At 36.0% G+C, this 11,147-nt stretch overlaps 1 protein-coding gene across 1 annotated transcript in view; it reads left to right on the plus strand.

Moving 5' to 3' along the window:
• Nucleotides 1-430: 430 nt before the first annotated feature.
• LOC110100523 (kinesin-like protein KIN-12F) overlaps nucleotides 431-11,147 on the plus strand; it is a 36,892-nt gene continuing 26,175 nt past the window's right edge. Inside the window, exons 1-17 of the mRNA XM_028695952.1 lie at nucleotides 431-1,162; nucleotides 1,251-1,406; nucleotides 1,480-1,563; nucleotides 1,707-1,826; nucleotides 1,911-2,024; nucleotides 2,554-2,646; nucleotides 2,780-2,940; nucleotides 3,014-3,088; nucleotides 3,187-3,274; nucleotides 3,363-3,421; nucleotides 3,515-3,578; nucleotides 3,680-3,745; nucleotides 3,831-3,980; nucleotides 6,980-7,084; nucleotides 7,175-7,410; nucleotides 7,486-7,555; nucleotides 7,785-7,850. Of these exons, the coding sequence (XP_028551785.1) occupies nucleotides 431-1,162; nucleotides 1,251-1,406; nucleotides 1,480-1,563; nucleotides 1,707-1,826; nucleotides 1,911-2,024; nucleotides 2,554-2,646; nucleotides 2,780-2,940; nucleotides 3,014-3,088; nucleotides 3,187-3,274; nucleotides 3,363-3,421; nucleotides 3,515-3,578; nucleotides 3,680-3,745; nucleotides 3,831-3,980; nucleotides 6,980-7,084; nucleotides 7,175-7,410; nucleotides 7,486-7,555; nucleotides 7,785-7,850 (2,439 nt within the window). The remainder of the gene's footprint in view (nucleotides 1,163-1,250; nucleotides 1,407-1,479; nucleotides 1,564-1,706; nucleotides 1,827-1,910; nucleotides 2,025-2,553; nucleotides 2,647-2,779; nucleotides 2,941-3,013; nucleotides 3,089-3,186; nucleotides 3,275-3,362; nucleotides 3,422-3,514; nucleotides 3,579-3,679; nucleotides 3,746-3,830; nucleotides 3,981-6,979; nucleotides 7,085-7,174; nucleotides 7,411-7,485; nucleotides 7,556-7,784; nucleotides 7,851-11,147) is intronic.

Consider the following 11,147-nt stretch of genomic DNA (forward strand, 5'->3'; position numbering starts at 1 on the left):
CACAGCGCGCCGTCATCACACGTCGTTAAATTTCAAACATTCACCTTATCAGCACCGTTCATATTCTCTGTTTTCCGCTGGACGTCCAAATTCACCTACACGCTTCTCAAATATTCATGATCACCGCAGCAAGCAAGGGCAGAGCTAGAGAAGAGAAGAGAGTGAGGAGGAAGCCGATCAGTTTCCTGGATCGCAAACCCTAGGAAGCCGATCAGTTTTTTGATAGCGAAACAGAGATATTTCAGGATTTCTCGACTTCAGATTCTATTTTTTAACAGCTCTTTCAGGTAAAGCTTCTTCTGAGTCCTATCTCTCCACAGAAACCGGTGATATCTCAACGTCGATATCCCATTCTTTACGATTTTCATTTATCGTGTGGATCCTCATACTTTCTTCCTATTTGAAGTTCACTTTTTTTTTTCTACTCAGAATGTTAAGGGATTTGAAAATCTTCCGACGAAACTCCGGGAAGAACCCTACCAACGGCGGAAACAATGAGAATCTCCCAGCGGATCAGACCGTTTCATCTGCTTCTCAAGAGGAAGCGGATCCCTCAAGACCTCCTTTTAGCACAATTCAAGAACCGTTTCGAAACCGTAACTTGGGATTGGATCAAGAAACTCATTTTAGGAGGAGGAACCAAAAAACCCCTTCTAAGAGCCACACGAAAAAGCCGGATCAGTTCTTCCAATTAGGCACGCCGGAAAAATTGGCAGTGGGTAAGGGCAGGTTTGGATGGGTCCCCAAGAGCGAACAGCCAGAATTGACTTCTCCGGAGAGCAGAGATTATTCGCTCAATCAGGGACCATTCCAGTTGCCACCCCCAGCACCGCTAATGGCGAGCCATCCGCTAAACATTGGGAATGGTTACTGTGCTGCTACTCCGCGCTCCTTTACAACTGGTGGGAAAGCCTCATCGGTCCATTCTGGTACAAGCTCGACGCAAAGCACGCCCACCAAGAGCGTTTCTAAGCCCATGTTCAATGGGGTTAGCAACTCTCGCGCTACACAGTGTGGAGGAACTGTAAGGGCGATGAATTTTTTGGTATCTTCTAAAGGGATACCATTGTCATCTGCAACTCCACCAGTTTATGCTTCACCTGAAGTGCCTCATTTCGAGCTCAAGGAGGACCCCTCCTTCTGGATGGATCACAATGTACAGGTACGATTTGTTTTTCTTGGCCTCATTTCTTCAATAAAAGCCGTGTCCTCTTTTTTTATTCTTAAGTTCCATGTGTTTATCTACTTAGGTAGTGATTCGAGTTCGTCCTATCAACAACATGGAGAGAAGTCTGTATGGTTACAGTAGATGCATAAAGCAGGAAAGTTCACAAAATATCTCATGGATCGGACAATCAGAAACTCGATTTATGTTTGATTATGTAGCATGCGAAACTGTCAATCAGGTTTTCTACTATTTGTTTGTAAAGCGGACTTTATTCTCCTCCTTTGGTGTAAAACACTGGAACTTGTTTGCAGGAGATGCTATTTCGAGTGGCTGGACTTCCAATGGTTGAAAATTGCATGTCTGGATATAACAGCTGTGTGTTTGCCTATGGACAGGTACAATTCATAATCTTGAGAATAAAACTCAGTTGAAATATTTAAGTGTTTACGATGATAACATAAAAAGGCCCTTTTTATATATAATTGTAGTAATTGATTCTCAAAACTCTATGCTTTTGATGCTATTTTTGTGGCTATAGACAGGAAGTGGGAAGACACATACAATGCTTGGAGAGATCAATGATTTGGAACTCAGACCAAGTGCAAACCGTGGAATGACGCCACGAATTTTTGAATTCTTGTTTGCGCGAATTAAAGCGGTGAAATGCCTGAAGATGCAATATCCATATCACTACTTTTTTATCAATATATATATTTCAACTTTGTCATTTCTCAATTTATAGGAGGAAGAGAGCAGGAGGGATGAAAAACTTCAATACAGTTGCAAGTGTTCCTTTTTGGAGATTTATAATGAACAAATTACTGATCTCCTCAACCCTTCGTCCACTAACTTGCTTGTAGGTTCTGACATATTTCACTTTATGCCTCATGACTTCATTTCATTTATTTATTTTTCTAGCAATGACATGCCAACTTTGCGGCTAATTATTAGGTCCGGACACCGGACCTAAATTTATGTCCGGATTTGTGTGCTTTTCATATGCTTTTGTTGTATTTTTGCAAAAAAGCCGATAATTCGTAATTTTAATTGCATATTAGCTACTTTTTTGTTGAGTATTTACAAAATAAAGCAAAAATGTAGCTAAAGCGCATCAAATATCTTACTCATTAAGTATTTACTGCCTTTTTTTTGCGCTTTTCATGAGTTCTTCAAATACTCAGTAAAAGGGCAGTAAAATGACAGTTTTTTTTTCAAAAATACATCAAAAGTGCACAAAAAACGTACAAATCCGGACACAAATTTAGGTCCGGTGTCCGGACCTAATAATTAGCCCAACTTTGCATTCTTTTCAAACTTTCAATTTCCTTTTTCTTTCCCTTTTTTCCATTCATACCAATTCTACAGCATTACATTGTCATTGACAGATTCGAGAAGATCCACGAAAGGGAGTTCATGTTGAAAACCTTACTGAATTTGAAGTTGAAAACGTTGTTGACATTTTGAAGCTACTTATTCAGGCAAGTCATTATATTTTTTTTGTTCAAATCACTTATCACTCCATTTGCTTCTGTTTAGCTTGGTTCTTAGTCAAGTTGTATATTGGCAACTAATGTAGTACATGTTTTACAATACAACCAAACCATGGCTCAGGGTGCTGCAAATAGGAAAGTAGCCGCAACGAACATGAACCGTGAAAGCAGTCGCTCTCATAGTGTATTCACTTGCACTATTGAGAGCAGGTGGCAAACAGATTCAACCAGTACATTGCGTTTTGCAAGGTTGAACCTTGTAGATCTTGCAGGATCTGAAAGGTACTTTCTTAATAGGGTTTTTTATTATTTTATAAAGAATCAACAAGTAAGATAAATATTGTGCATAAAACAGGCAAAAAACATCTGGTGCTGAGGGAGAACGCTTAAAAGAATCTTCAAACATTAATAAATCCTTATCAACTCTTGGGTATGCAACATGTAGGATGCTTAATTTTTTTTTTTCCATAGTGCATAAAACTTTATTTTCTTATCTTAGGATGCTATAAGAATATGTTGGAATTGCAGGCATGTAATAATGGTTTTAGCTGATTTAGCAAATGGAAGGCAAAGACATGTTCCCTACAGAGATTCGAGGCTGACATTTCTTCTTCAAGTCAGAACTAGTTTTAAGTTGACTATAATCCAGTTCCATGCAAGCTCCGGTTTTATTCATCATTTTCTTACTAATCTATGTGATGTAGGATTCTCTTGGTGGAAATTCAAAAACAATGATCATTGCAAATGTCAGTCCTTCTATCTGGTATGCAGGGTTATTTTTCTTCTATTTATGTAATTATGTAGGTTCTCTGCATGCATCTCAATGTTATTAACATTTTTGTTTGTTTCTTTGCAGCTCAGCAAATGAAACGTTGAGCACTCTTAAATTTGCCCAGCGTGCAAAAGTTATTCAGAACAATGTAGTAATTCTAATTAGTGCCTGATATCTTTTTTTTTATAATATTTTTTGAGAATAAAGTTTCTTGGTCCATTTTTTATGCTTAATCGCTGCATAATTTAGGCTGTTGTGAATGAAAATGCTTCGGGTGATGTTTTCGCTCTACAACATCAAATACTTTTATTAAAGGTTATGCCGAGCACATGATAAAATTATTGTTTTCACCATTTGAAGTGCATTTTTTTCCAAAGTTTAAAATTAACTTATTTATCAGGAGGAGCTCTCCATGCTCAAGCAGCAGAATGTCTCGAGATCATTATCCTTCCGTACGAAAACTCTTGAAAATGTTGAGCATGATGCTTACACTCCACAGAAATTGCACGATAATGAAGAAATGCAGAGTGTTAGAGTTTCAAATAAACAGGTAAATTGCATACTTGATTGAAGTATTTTTTGGACTTCCTGCAATTTTGGTTTCTTTTTATTGGCGAAGTGCCTTCGTTTATCCCGTCATTTTATCCCGTCATATACACTATACAGAAGTAATATATGAACGCTGCTTACTATTACAGTTGTTTGAGGACTGGTTATTAAAATGCCAAAAGGCTTAGAGATTCAGCATGAACGCCGGTATCATAAGCATTTTGTTAGCATGCCAAGGGCAAATTATTAGGTGCGGATACCGGACAGAGAGAATCATCCGGATCAGTAAAATCGAAGTCAAAGTGCAGTTACTGTAACAGTTGTGTTTTGATTGTGCTTTTACTGTAGGCAGAGAGAAATCCGGATGACTCTCTCTGTCCGGTTTCCACACCTAATAATCTCTTTACGGCTGTGGAATGAGTCCACCTATTTCACATGCAAGCCATTTTGCTTTGCAATGCTGACCCCATAAACCCACACAGCACTCACAGGACCTACATACTCCTCTCCATTGAGTGTGCTTCCCTTTTCCTCAAATCTTTCCTTGTAGCAAAAGCCAACATGTCATAGAAGAAGCATTGTTGGGGTGAAGTCGACCACCCTTGAAAACCAGCAATAAGTCAGGTTTGGCTTCTAAAGCCAGTGAGCTCTATATAAGCACTTAAGTACGACATCGAGATCCTCGCACTTGTGTGCTTTGCCTCTAAAATCCTAACTCGCCATGGCCTCTTCACATCCTCGAGTTGTCAAATCTCTTAGCAACTTGTACAAACTACTACTCCGCCTCTGGCCACCACGTTGACCTTTTTGACACCTACCAACCTGTACAAATTATCGACGATCACTGAGGTGCTAGGCTGCATCCTCTTTATCTCACTAATCTATCAACTTTTGCAATCTCCTCTATTCTTAAGCAGTGATTGTTTGGTTGACTTTGTTCTTACTATGTGGACCTTTTCATCAACAATCTCTATCAATACTCTTCATTGATGCTCTCTATCAATTCATCATTTTAAAGTTCATAATGTGTCCCCTATGACATGGACGTCATCACCTAATTTTTCTTTCACTTTATCACTAGAAATCTTTGGTCAACACAACTCATCTTGGCATATTGGGTGAGAGCTTAGGCTTCCAACTAAGAGGTCTTGGGTTAGAGTCTTTGTGCATATGTTGTGTGTGAGTTTGCCTAAATAGCCTTAATGTCAAAAAAAAAAAAAAAAAGGAATTTTTGGTCAGCAAATCATTACCTAATTTCCTCTTGCTTTCACATATCAGTCACCCGACTTTTGTGTCATTAGAAACCTTTGGGCAACAAATCATTAGACTATTTCATTTCACATCACTTTGCTTCCAAACTCAAGTTGGTATCTTTTGCGCTTTCTCCTCCCGATTATTTTCAGTAAAAATTTGTACCATTTTTTCTTAAGAAGAATCTGATTATTTTAAAAGTGGATTATTATCATATCTTAATTATCATGCATGTTAATTATTTATATTAGAAATTAGCACTATTTATTATTATGTAGAATCACACATATACTGCTAAAATAATGCCTATTTACAAATGTTGCACCAACTCCAATAAAATGAACTATCTTGTACATTTGTCCATGCCTGGAATTTGATGAAAGGAACAAATATGGCTTATGATTTTATTGGATTGTTTATATTTGAGTGGGAAGTTGATGAGTAGGGGTGAGAGGGTGGTAGTTAGACCAAATTTTGGTTTCGTACAAGAAATTATTCCTTATTATATTTTCTCCAACAGGCGGCATATGCACAAGAGAACCACATACATAATTTTTTTAAAATTATTTATCTAAAGTGTGTAATTAAAGCACCTCATTTATATATTTTGTATAAAATATAATTTTTTCTATGTTTTACATTAAAAAAACTGAAGTACCAACAAAAAGTAATGGTTTAATTACAATTATATTTCAATATTTTCTGAAGTGTGCTTAATTATCAACAACATACTAACATTAACATTAATTATTATAAATGGTTGTGCCAATATCAATACTATATTGTCTACACAAACTGCCAAAAGAAAAGTGTATACAATATTCAAACAAACATAAAAATGTTGATATACCACTAAGTGATTGACACATTTGACATGGTCATTATCATCACCAACACCAATCCTCTTCAATAGAACCTAGACCATCATCGATAACAATATTGTTTAATTATCTAGCTTATTAGAAATACATTTTATTATTATCGTGTATCCCAAGCATGTTGCGGTGTGCCAAGTACTGACACATATATGTCACAAAATAAATATGGGGACACCGCATAAACGTCAAAAGTAGGAAATCATGTCATTGATATGATATTATTTTTATAATTAATTAATATAAAATGTGTGATTAAAAACTGTTATGTCTACCTTTCATTTTATTAAAAAAAATCACCTAATGAATTATAAGATCATATGTATCACATAAAGCTTAAACATCACCAACAAAATATTGCTTTAATTCATATTCAATATTTTATGAATTGTATTTTATTTTATCATGTGTATTTAATTGTCAACAGTATACTAACGTTAGCATTAATCATCATTATGCATGGCTAAGCCAATATCAATATTATATTGTTCATACAATGACAACAAAATTCTTCAAAATGCCAAAAAATAATGAACACATTAGTGTGCTACTGACCGACCCAATGTACTGTGCATTTTGATTATCATCGCTACTAATTGACCCAATGCAAATCTCCTTTTCCAACTCAACCTTGATGTTATTTTCTTTCAATAAATTTGGCTTGAGATGATTACAACTTCATTTGGGACAACTTTTTTATTACTTTTTAAAACAGTTTTTTAGTAAAAAATAAAAATTTTGTACTAACAAGCTGTTTTATAAAGCAATAAGAAAACTGTACCAAAATAAACCTACATTATGTCCGTAGAAGCAATTTCTTGCTTTTCTCCATTTGTTTTCTTTGAAATATACTGTTTTTTTTTTGCTTCGGCAGCTTAAATTAATTGAGTCAACATTAGCTGGTTCATTTCGAAGAGAAAAAATGGCCGAAGTTGCTCTGAGGCATCTTGAAGCAGAAATCGAGCAGCTCAACCGCCTGGTGATTATTATTTTAATATTGACAGTCTTGATGTCTTAAAGAATAATTTACTTTGGGTGCTAAAAGTTTGCTCTCCATTTTCTTGGGCAGGTTCGTGAAAGAGAAGAAGATACTCAGTGTTTGAAAATGATGAACAAGTTTCGGGAAGATAAAATTTATAGGATGGAAGCACTTATGAATGGGCTGATTCCATCAGAATCATATCTACTTGAGGAGAATAATGCTTTATCTGAAGAAATAAAGTTACTTAGGACAAAGGTTGATATAAATCCTGAAGTGACCCGTTTTGCCGTAGAAAATATAAGGCTCTTAGAACAACTGAGGAAGTAAGCTTTGGAGCTCTTGATCTGGTTGTAATCCTTTGAACTGATCAGCAGTTTTAATAAACCAATTTCTCATAGGTTTCAGGACTTTTATGAGGAAGGAGAAAGAGGTCTTTTATTGACTGAAATATCAGAGTTGCGAAATCAGGTGAATGCATCTGGTTTAGATTATGTGTGACTTTTGGGTAGTTCATCGCATATTAGGCTTCGTTTTGGACAGCTTTATTACTGTTTCTTAAAGCAGTTTTTTAGTATAAAAATTTAATTTTTGTACTAAAAAAATACTTTAAGAAGCAGTAAGAAAGTTGTCCCAAATGAAGCCTGAGTCTTTTAACAAATTGAAACAAGATAACAATTTGGACCACTCTTATGTTCAGCTTGCACAAATGCTTGATGGGAAGTTCCAGCAAGAGCAACACTCAAAGTCAGACTTCAATGTTCAGGTTCGGCTTTCTGAGTTTTAAATTTTGTTCTCTTCCTTGCCTACTTATTAATGATTGAGGTTCATGTTCAGTGCTCTAGCTCAGTCGAGGGAGAGGAATCTCTGCGTTTAGAGGTACTTTTTTCAGCTTCTTTTTTAGGAAAATAACTTGTACCCTCTGCTGCGTGCTCTTATTTATCAGTTATCACAGTCGCATGAGCTAAAATATTAAAACTATGATGCTAATACAGTTAAAGTAAAATTAGGGGTGTTAATATTTGACACGACATGAAAATTCGACTCGAATCCGACATGAAAATTTCAGATTAGGGTCAATTTGGACACGAAACAGGTCGAGTTCGGGTTCAGAAAATCGACCCGTTTGGGTTCAGAAAGTTGACCCAGTAACCCGAAATTGACCTGAAAACATGGTTTTGATCCGAAAATCGAAGATTGACCAGTTTTTTGACCCGAAAATTAGTAATTTTTTGTCCGTCCTGCATTATTTGTGTCGTTTCGGGTTGACTCGGACCCAAAGCGGGTCGGGTTCGAGTCAGAAAAACTGACCGGTTTGTAAAAAACGGGTCGGATTTGAGTTGACCCGAATAGTGTCGGATCGGTTTCGGGTTCAACCAGAACCCAACCCGTGACGCAAAATTGACACCCTCAAGTAAAACTCTTATGAATGCATCAAACTTAAGCAACAATGACAGTAAAAATCAATGTGGGGAGTATGTTTATGTCATCCTTTCTTGAAAATTAGATAAATCAATCTCAATCTAAATACACCTATGTACATCTTTTAATCATCATAGGAATTCGAGAGCTATTAAAACACGGAGATGAGCTATTTATATCACACTATTTGTAATGAATGGGTCGACAAGTGCATTGCTTTTCACATCATATAATCAACTATACGCATAACTTGTCCACATATACAGTGGGCGTAAAGTAAATTTAGATGTGCTTAGATGTATGACATTGAGTTTCTCCTTTATGGCCCTAAGATTGAAAATGAACGTTTTGTATGAATAGGATTATTGTATGTGATGGAAAAAAGAAAGTTATTAGTTTCGTTTCTCATTGATTCAATGTAATAAGAAAATAATCCTATTACTAGATTCCTATGATTAAGGCTTCGTTCCGTTCTTCCTCTCCTTTTGTAAAAGATAGTTTTAGAAATAATGGTTAAGGGAATGAAGTTTTCTAACTGAGAATCAAATATAAAAAAGCTTCTCAAAGCAGAGAAAAATGAAATTCTCTAAAAATCATTTCTATAGAAGCGTCCCATCCAAACAGTGACAATCTAAATAGAAAAGAAAAAAAAAAAACTGAAACAAACGAGATCTAAAGGATCAAAATAGCCACCTAGATAAATCTACATGACAACCTCCCTAATTGAGTACAAAACCTTATTTGGTTTCCAACCTTCGATTACAACAATCATGCATTACAAGACAACAATAACTATTAAAATAAAAACTATGCAAACCCTACAAAAATAAAAAAGAAACTACTATAAAAAATAAAATGCTATTGAGATTCTACTATCTATAAGCTCGCTTTTGTGGTCTTTATCCACTATATAAGTACTCCAATATAACCTATTATGACTTGAAATAAGACAATGTAGGCACAAATATAATGAAAATATAATAAATTTTATAGAAATATTATTATAATACTTGGATTACCCAATAATAAAGAAGAAATTATTCTGTGCGGAGTTCAGGCAGCAAGAATCGTCTGGGTTTAGTGCGTATTTGTAGTTACTCAATAAATACTCAGCAAATACTCAATTGTGAGTATTACTTAGTATTTTATGAGTATTTATTTGCTAAATATTTTGTGAATATTTACTGAGTATAGATAACAATCCGGGCGGTTCTTCTAATTCGAATAGAATAATTTCTCATATTAAAGAGCTTTATTTTCCTAAAATAATAATATTATAATAGACATATATATTAGATGTAACATGCGTAAATTTTTAAGATACATAGCCCGCACGAACCCTTTTTGATCGCACGTCGCCCACATCTGAAGTCTTGTACGCCCGACTCTTCCCCTCAAATCGAACCGACCCTCTCATCGAACTGATCATTACCTCTCACCTTCTCGGCATCCCGCTTCTCCCCAAATTCCTGGAACTATCGGCGACTAGAGGCGGGGAAGCCGCACATGAGATCTGGGAAGAAGGTATCGATGAACCAGCGGTGTGTAAAGAAGTGGGACGCCGCAAGGGGTTTTTACTGCATAAGGCCTCGACGGGACTTGCGGCGCATGAAGGAGGTGAGGAAGCTGCACGCGGTCTCTGAAGAAGGCATCGACGATTCCAATGGCGTGTGAAGAGGAGAAATTATTGAAGGAGACGGAGAAGCTTCCCGGGGTCGAGCGATTCTTTCATAAGAATGGAAAGGCAGGAACGTGGCGAACATTGACCACGCCTCCATCTCGGCGCCATGGATCCCTGGGTACCGTCAATTTATTGCTTCGATTTTTTTTTCCAGGGCTTCCATTTCTTAAATCCGACCACGTAGTGGGACAAAGGCTTTGATGTTGTTGTTGTTGTTGGCTTCCATTTCTTAAATAGAAAATGGCCAATGGCATGAAATAGAAAGTACAAAGCAGGAGCAGTCGTTTGGGATGCACTCTAAAAGAAAAAAAGAAGAAGGAAAAATCAGATTGTCAATGCAAGGATTTTGTTAAGTAGTGGTTGAGGAAGCCATCAAATAAACATCAAATTCATATTACTACCACGATTTTGTACGCCAACATTTCTATGGTATCTATAGGTGGTCTTGGTGGTGTGCGGAAGACAACTCTCTTTCATCTATAGTTGGTCTTGGTGATCTCTCTTTAATCATGTCGATGAAGATAAAATGACAATGAAATTTGATCTTAAAATGTGGGTTTGTGTTTTGAACAACCTTTGACGTGAAAAAGAATCATTGCAAATTAGTCAGAATGTCATGACCTGACCTGGAGACTCGAATTAACGAGGCGGGAATAGATGGTAAAACAGCTAATTAAAATTATCAATTAATCTAAAACTATCTCAATAAACTGAAAGTACCACTAAACCTAAATAAAATGAATTAAATATCTTTCATTCGGTGCATCACGTTTTCATACATATTTTTATCCCTTATATTCATTTTGATTATATTAAATTATACTTGAAGATGTAGAACAACTAAAAGTAGAACACAACTCAATAAGTAAAATCTGTTTCTAAATCACAGTAACTCAAAACAGCTGGAATAATATACATGAGCATTTCAATTCATATATTATAGTAATTCAATTTAATTTC

Source organism: Dendrobium catenatum, unplaced genomic scaffold (genome assembly GCF_001605985.2).
Source record: "Dendrobium catenatum unplaced genomic scaffold, ASM160598v2 fragScaff_scaffold_716, whole genome shotgun sequence".
Classification (NCBI taxonomy): Eukaryota; Viridiplantae; Streptophyta; class Magnoliopsida; order Asparagales; family Orchidaceae; genus Dendrobium; species Dendrobium catenatum.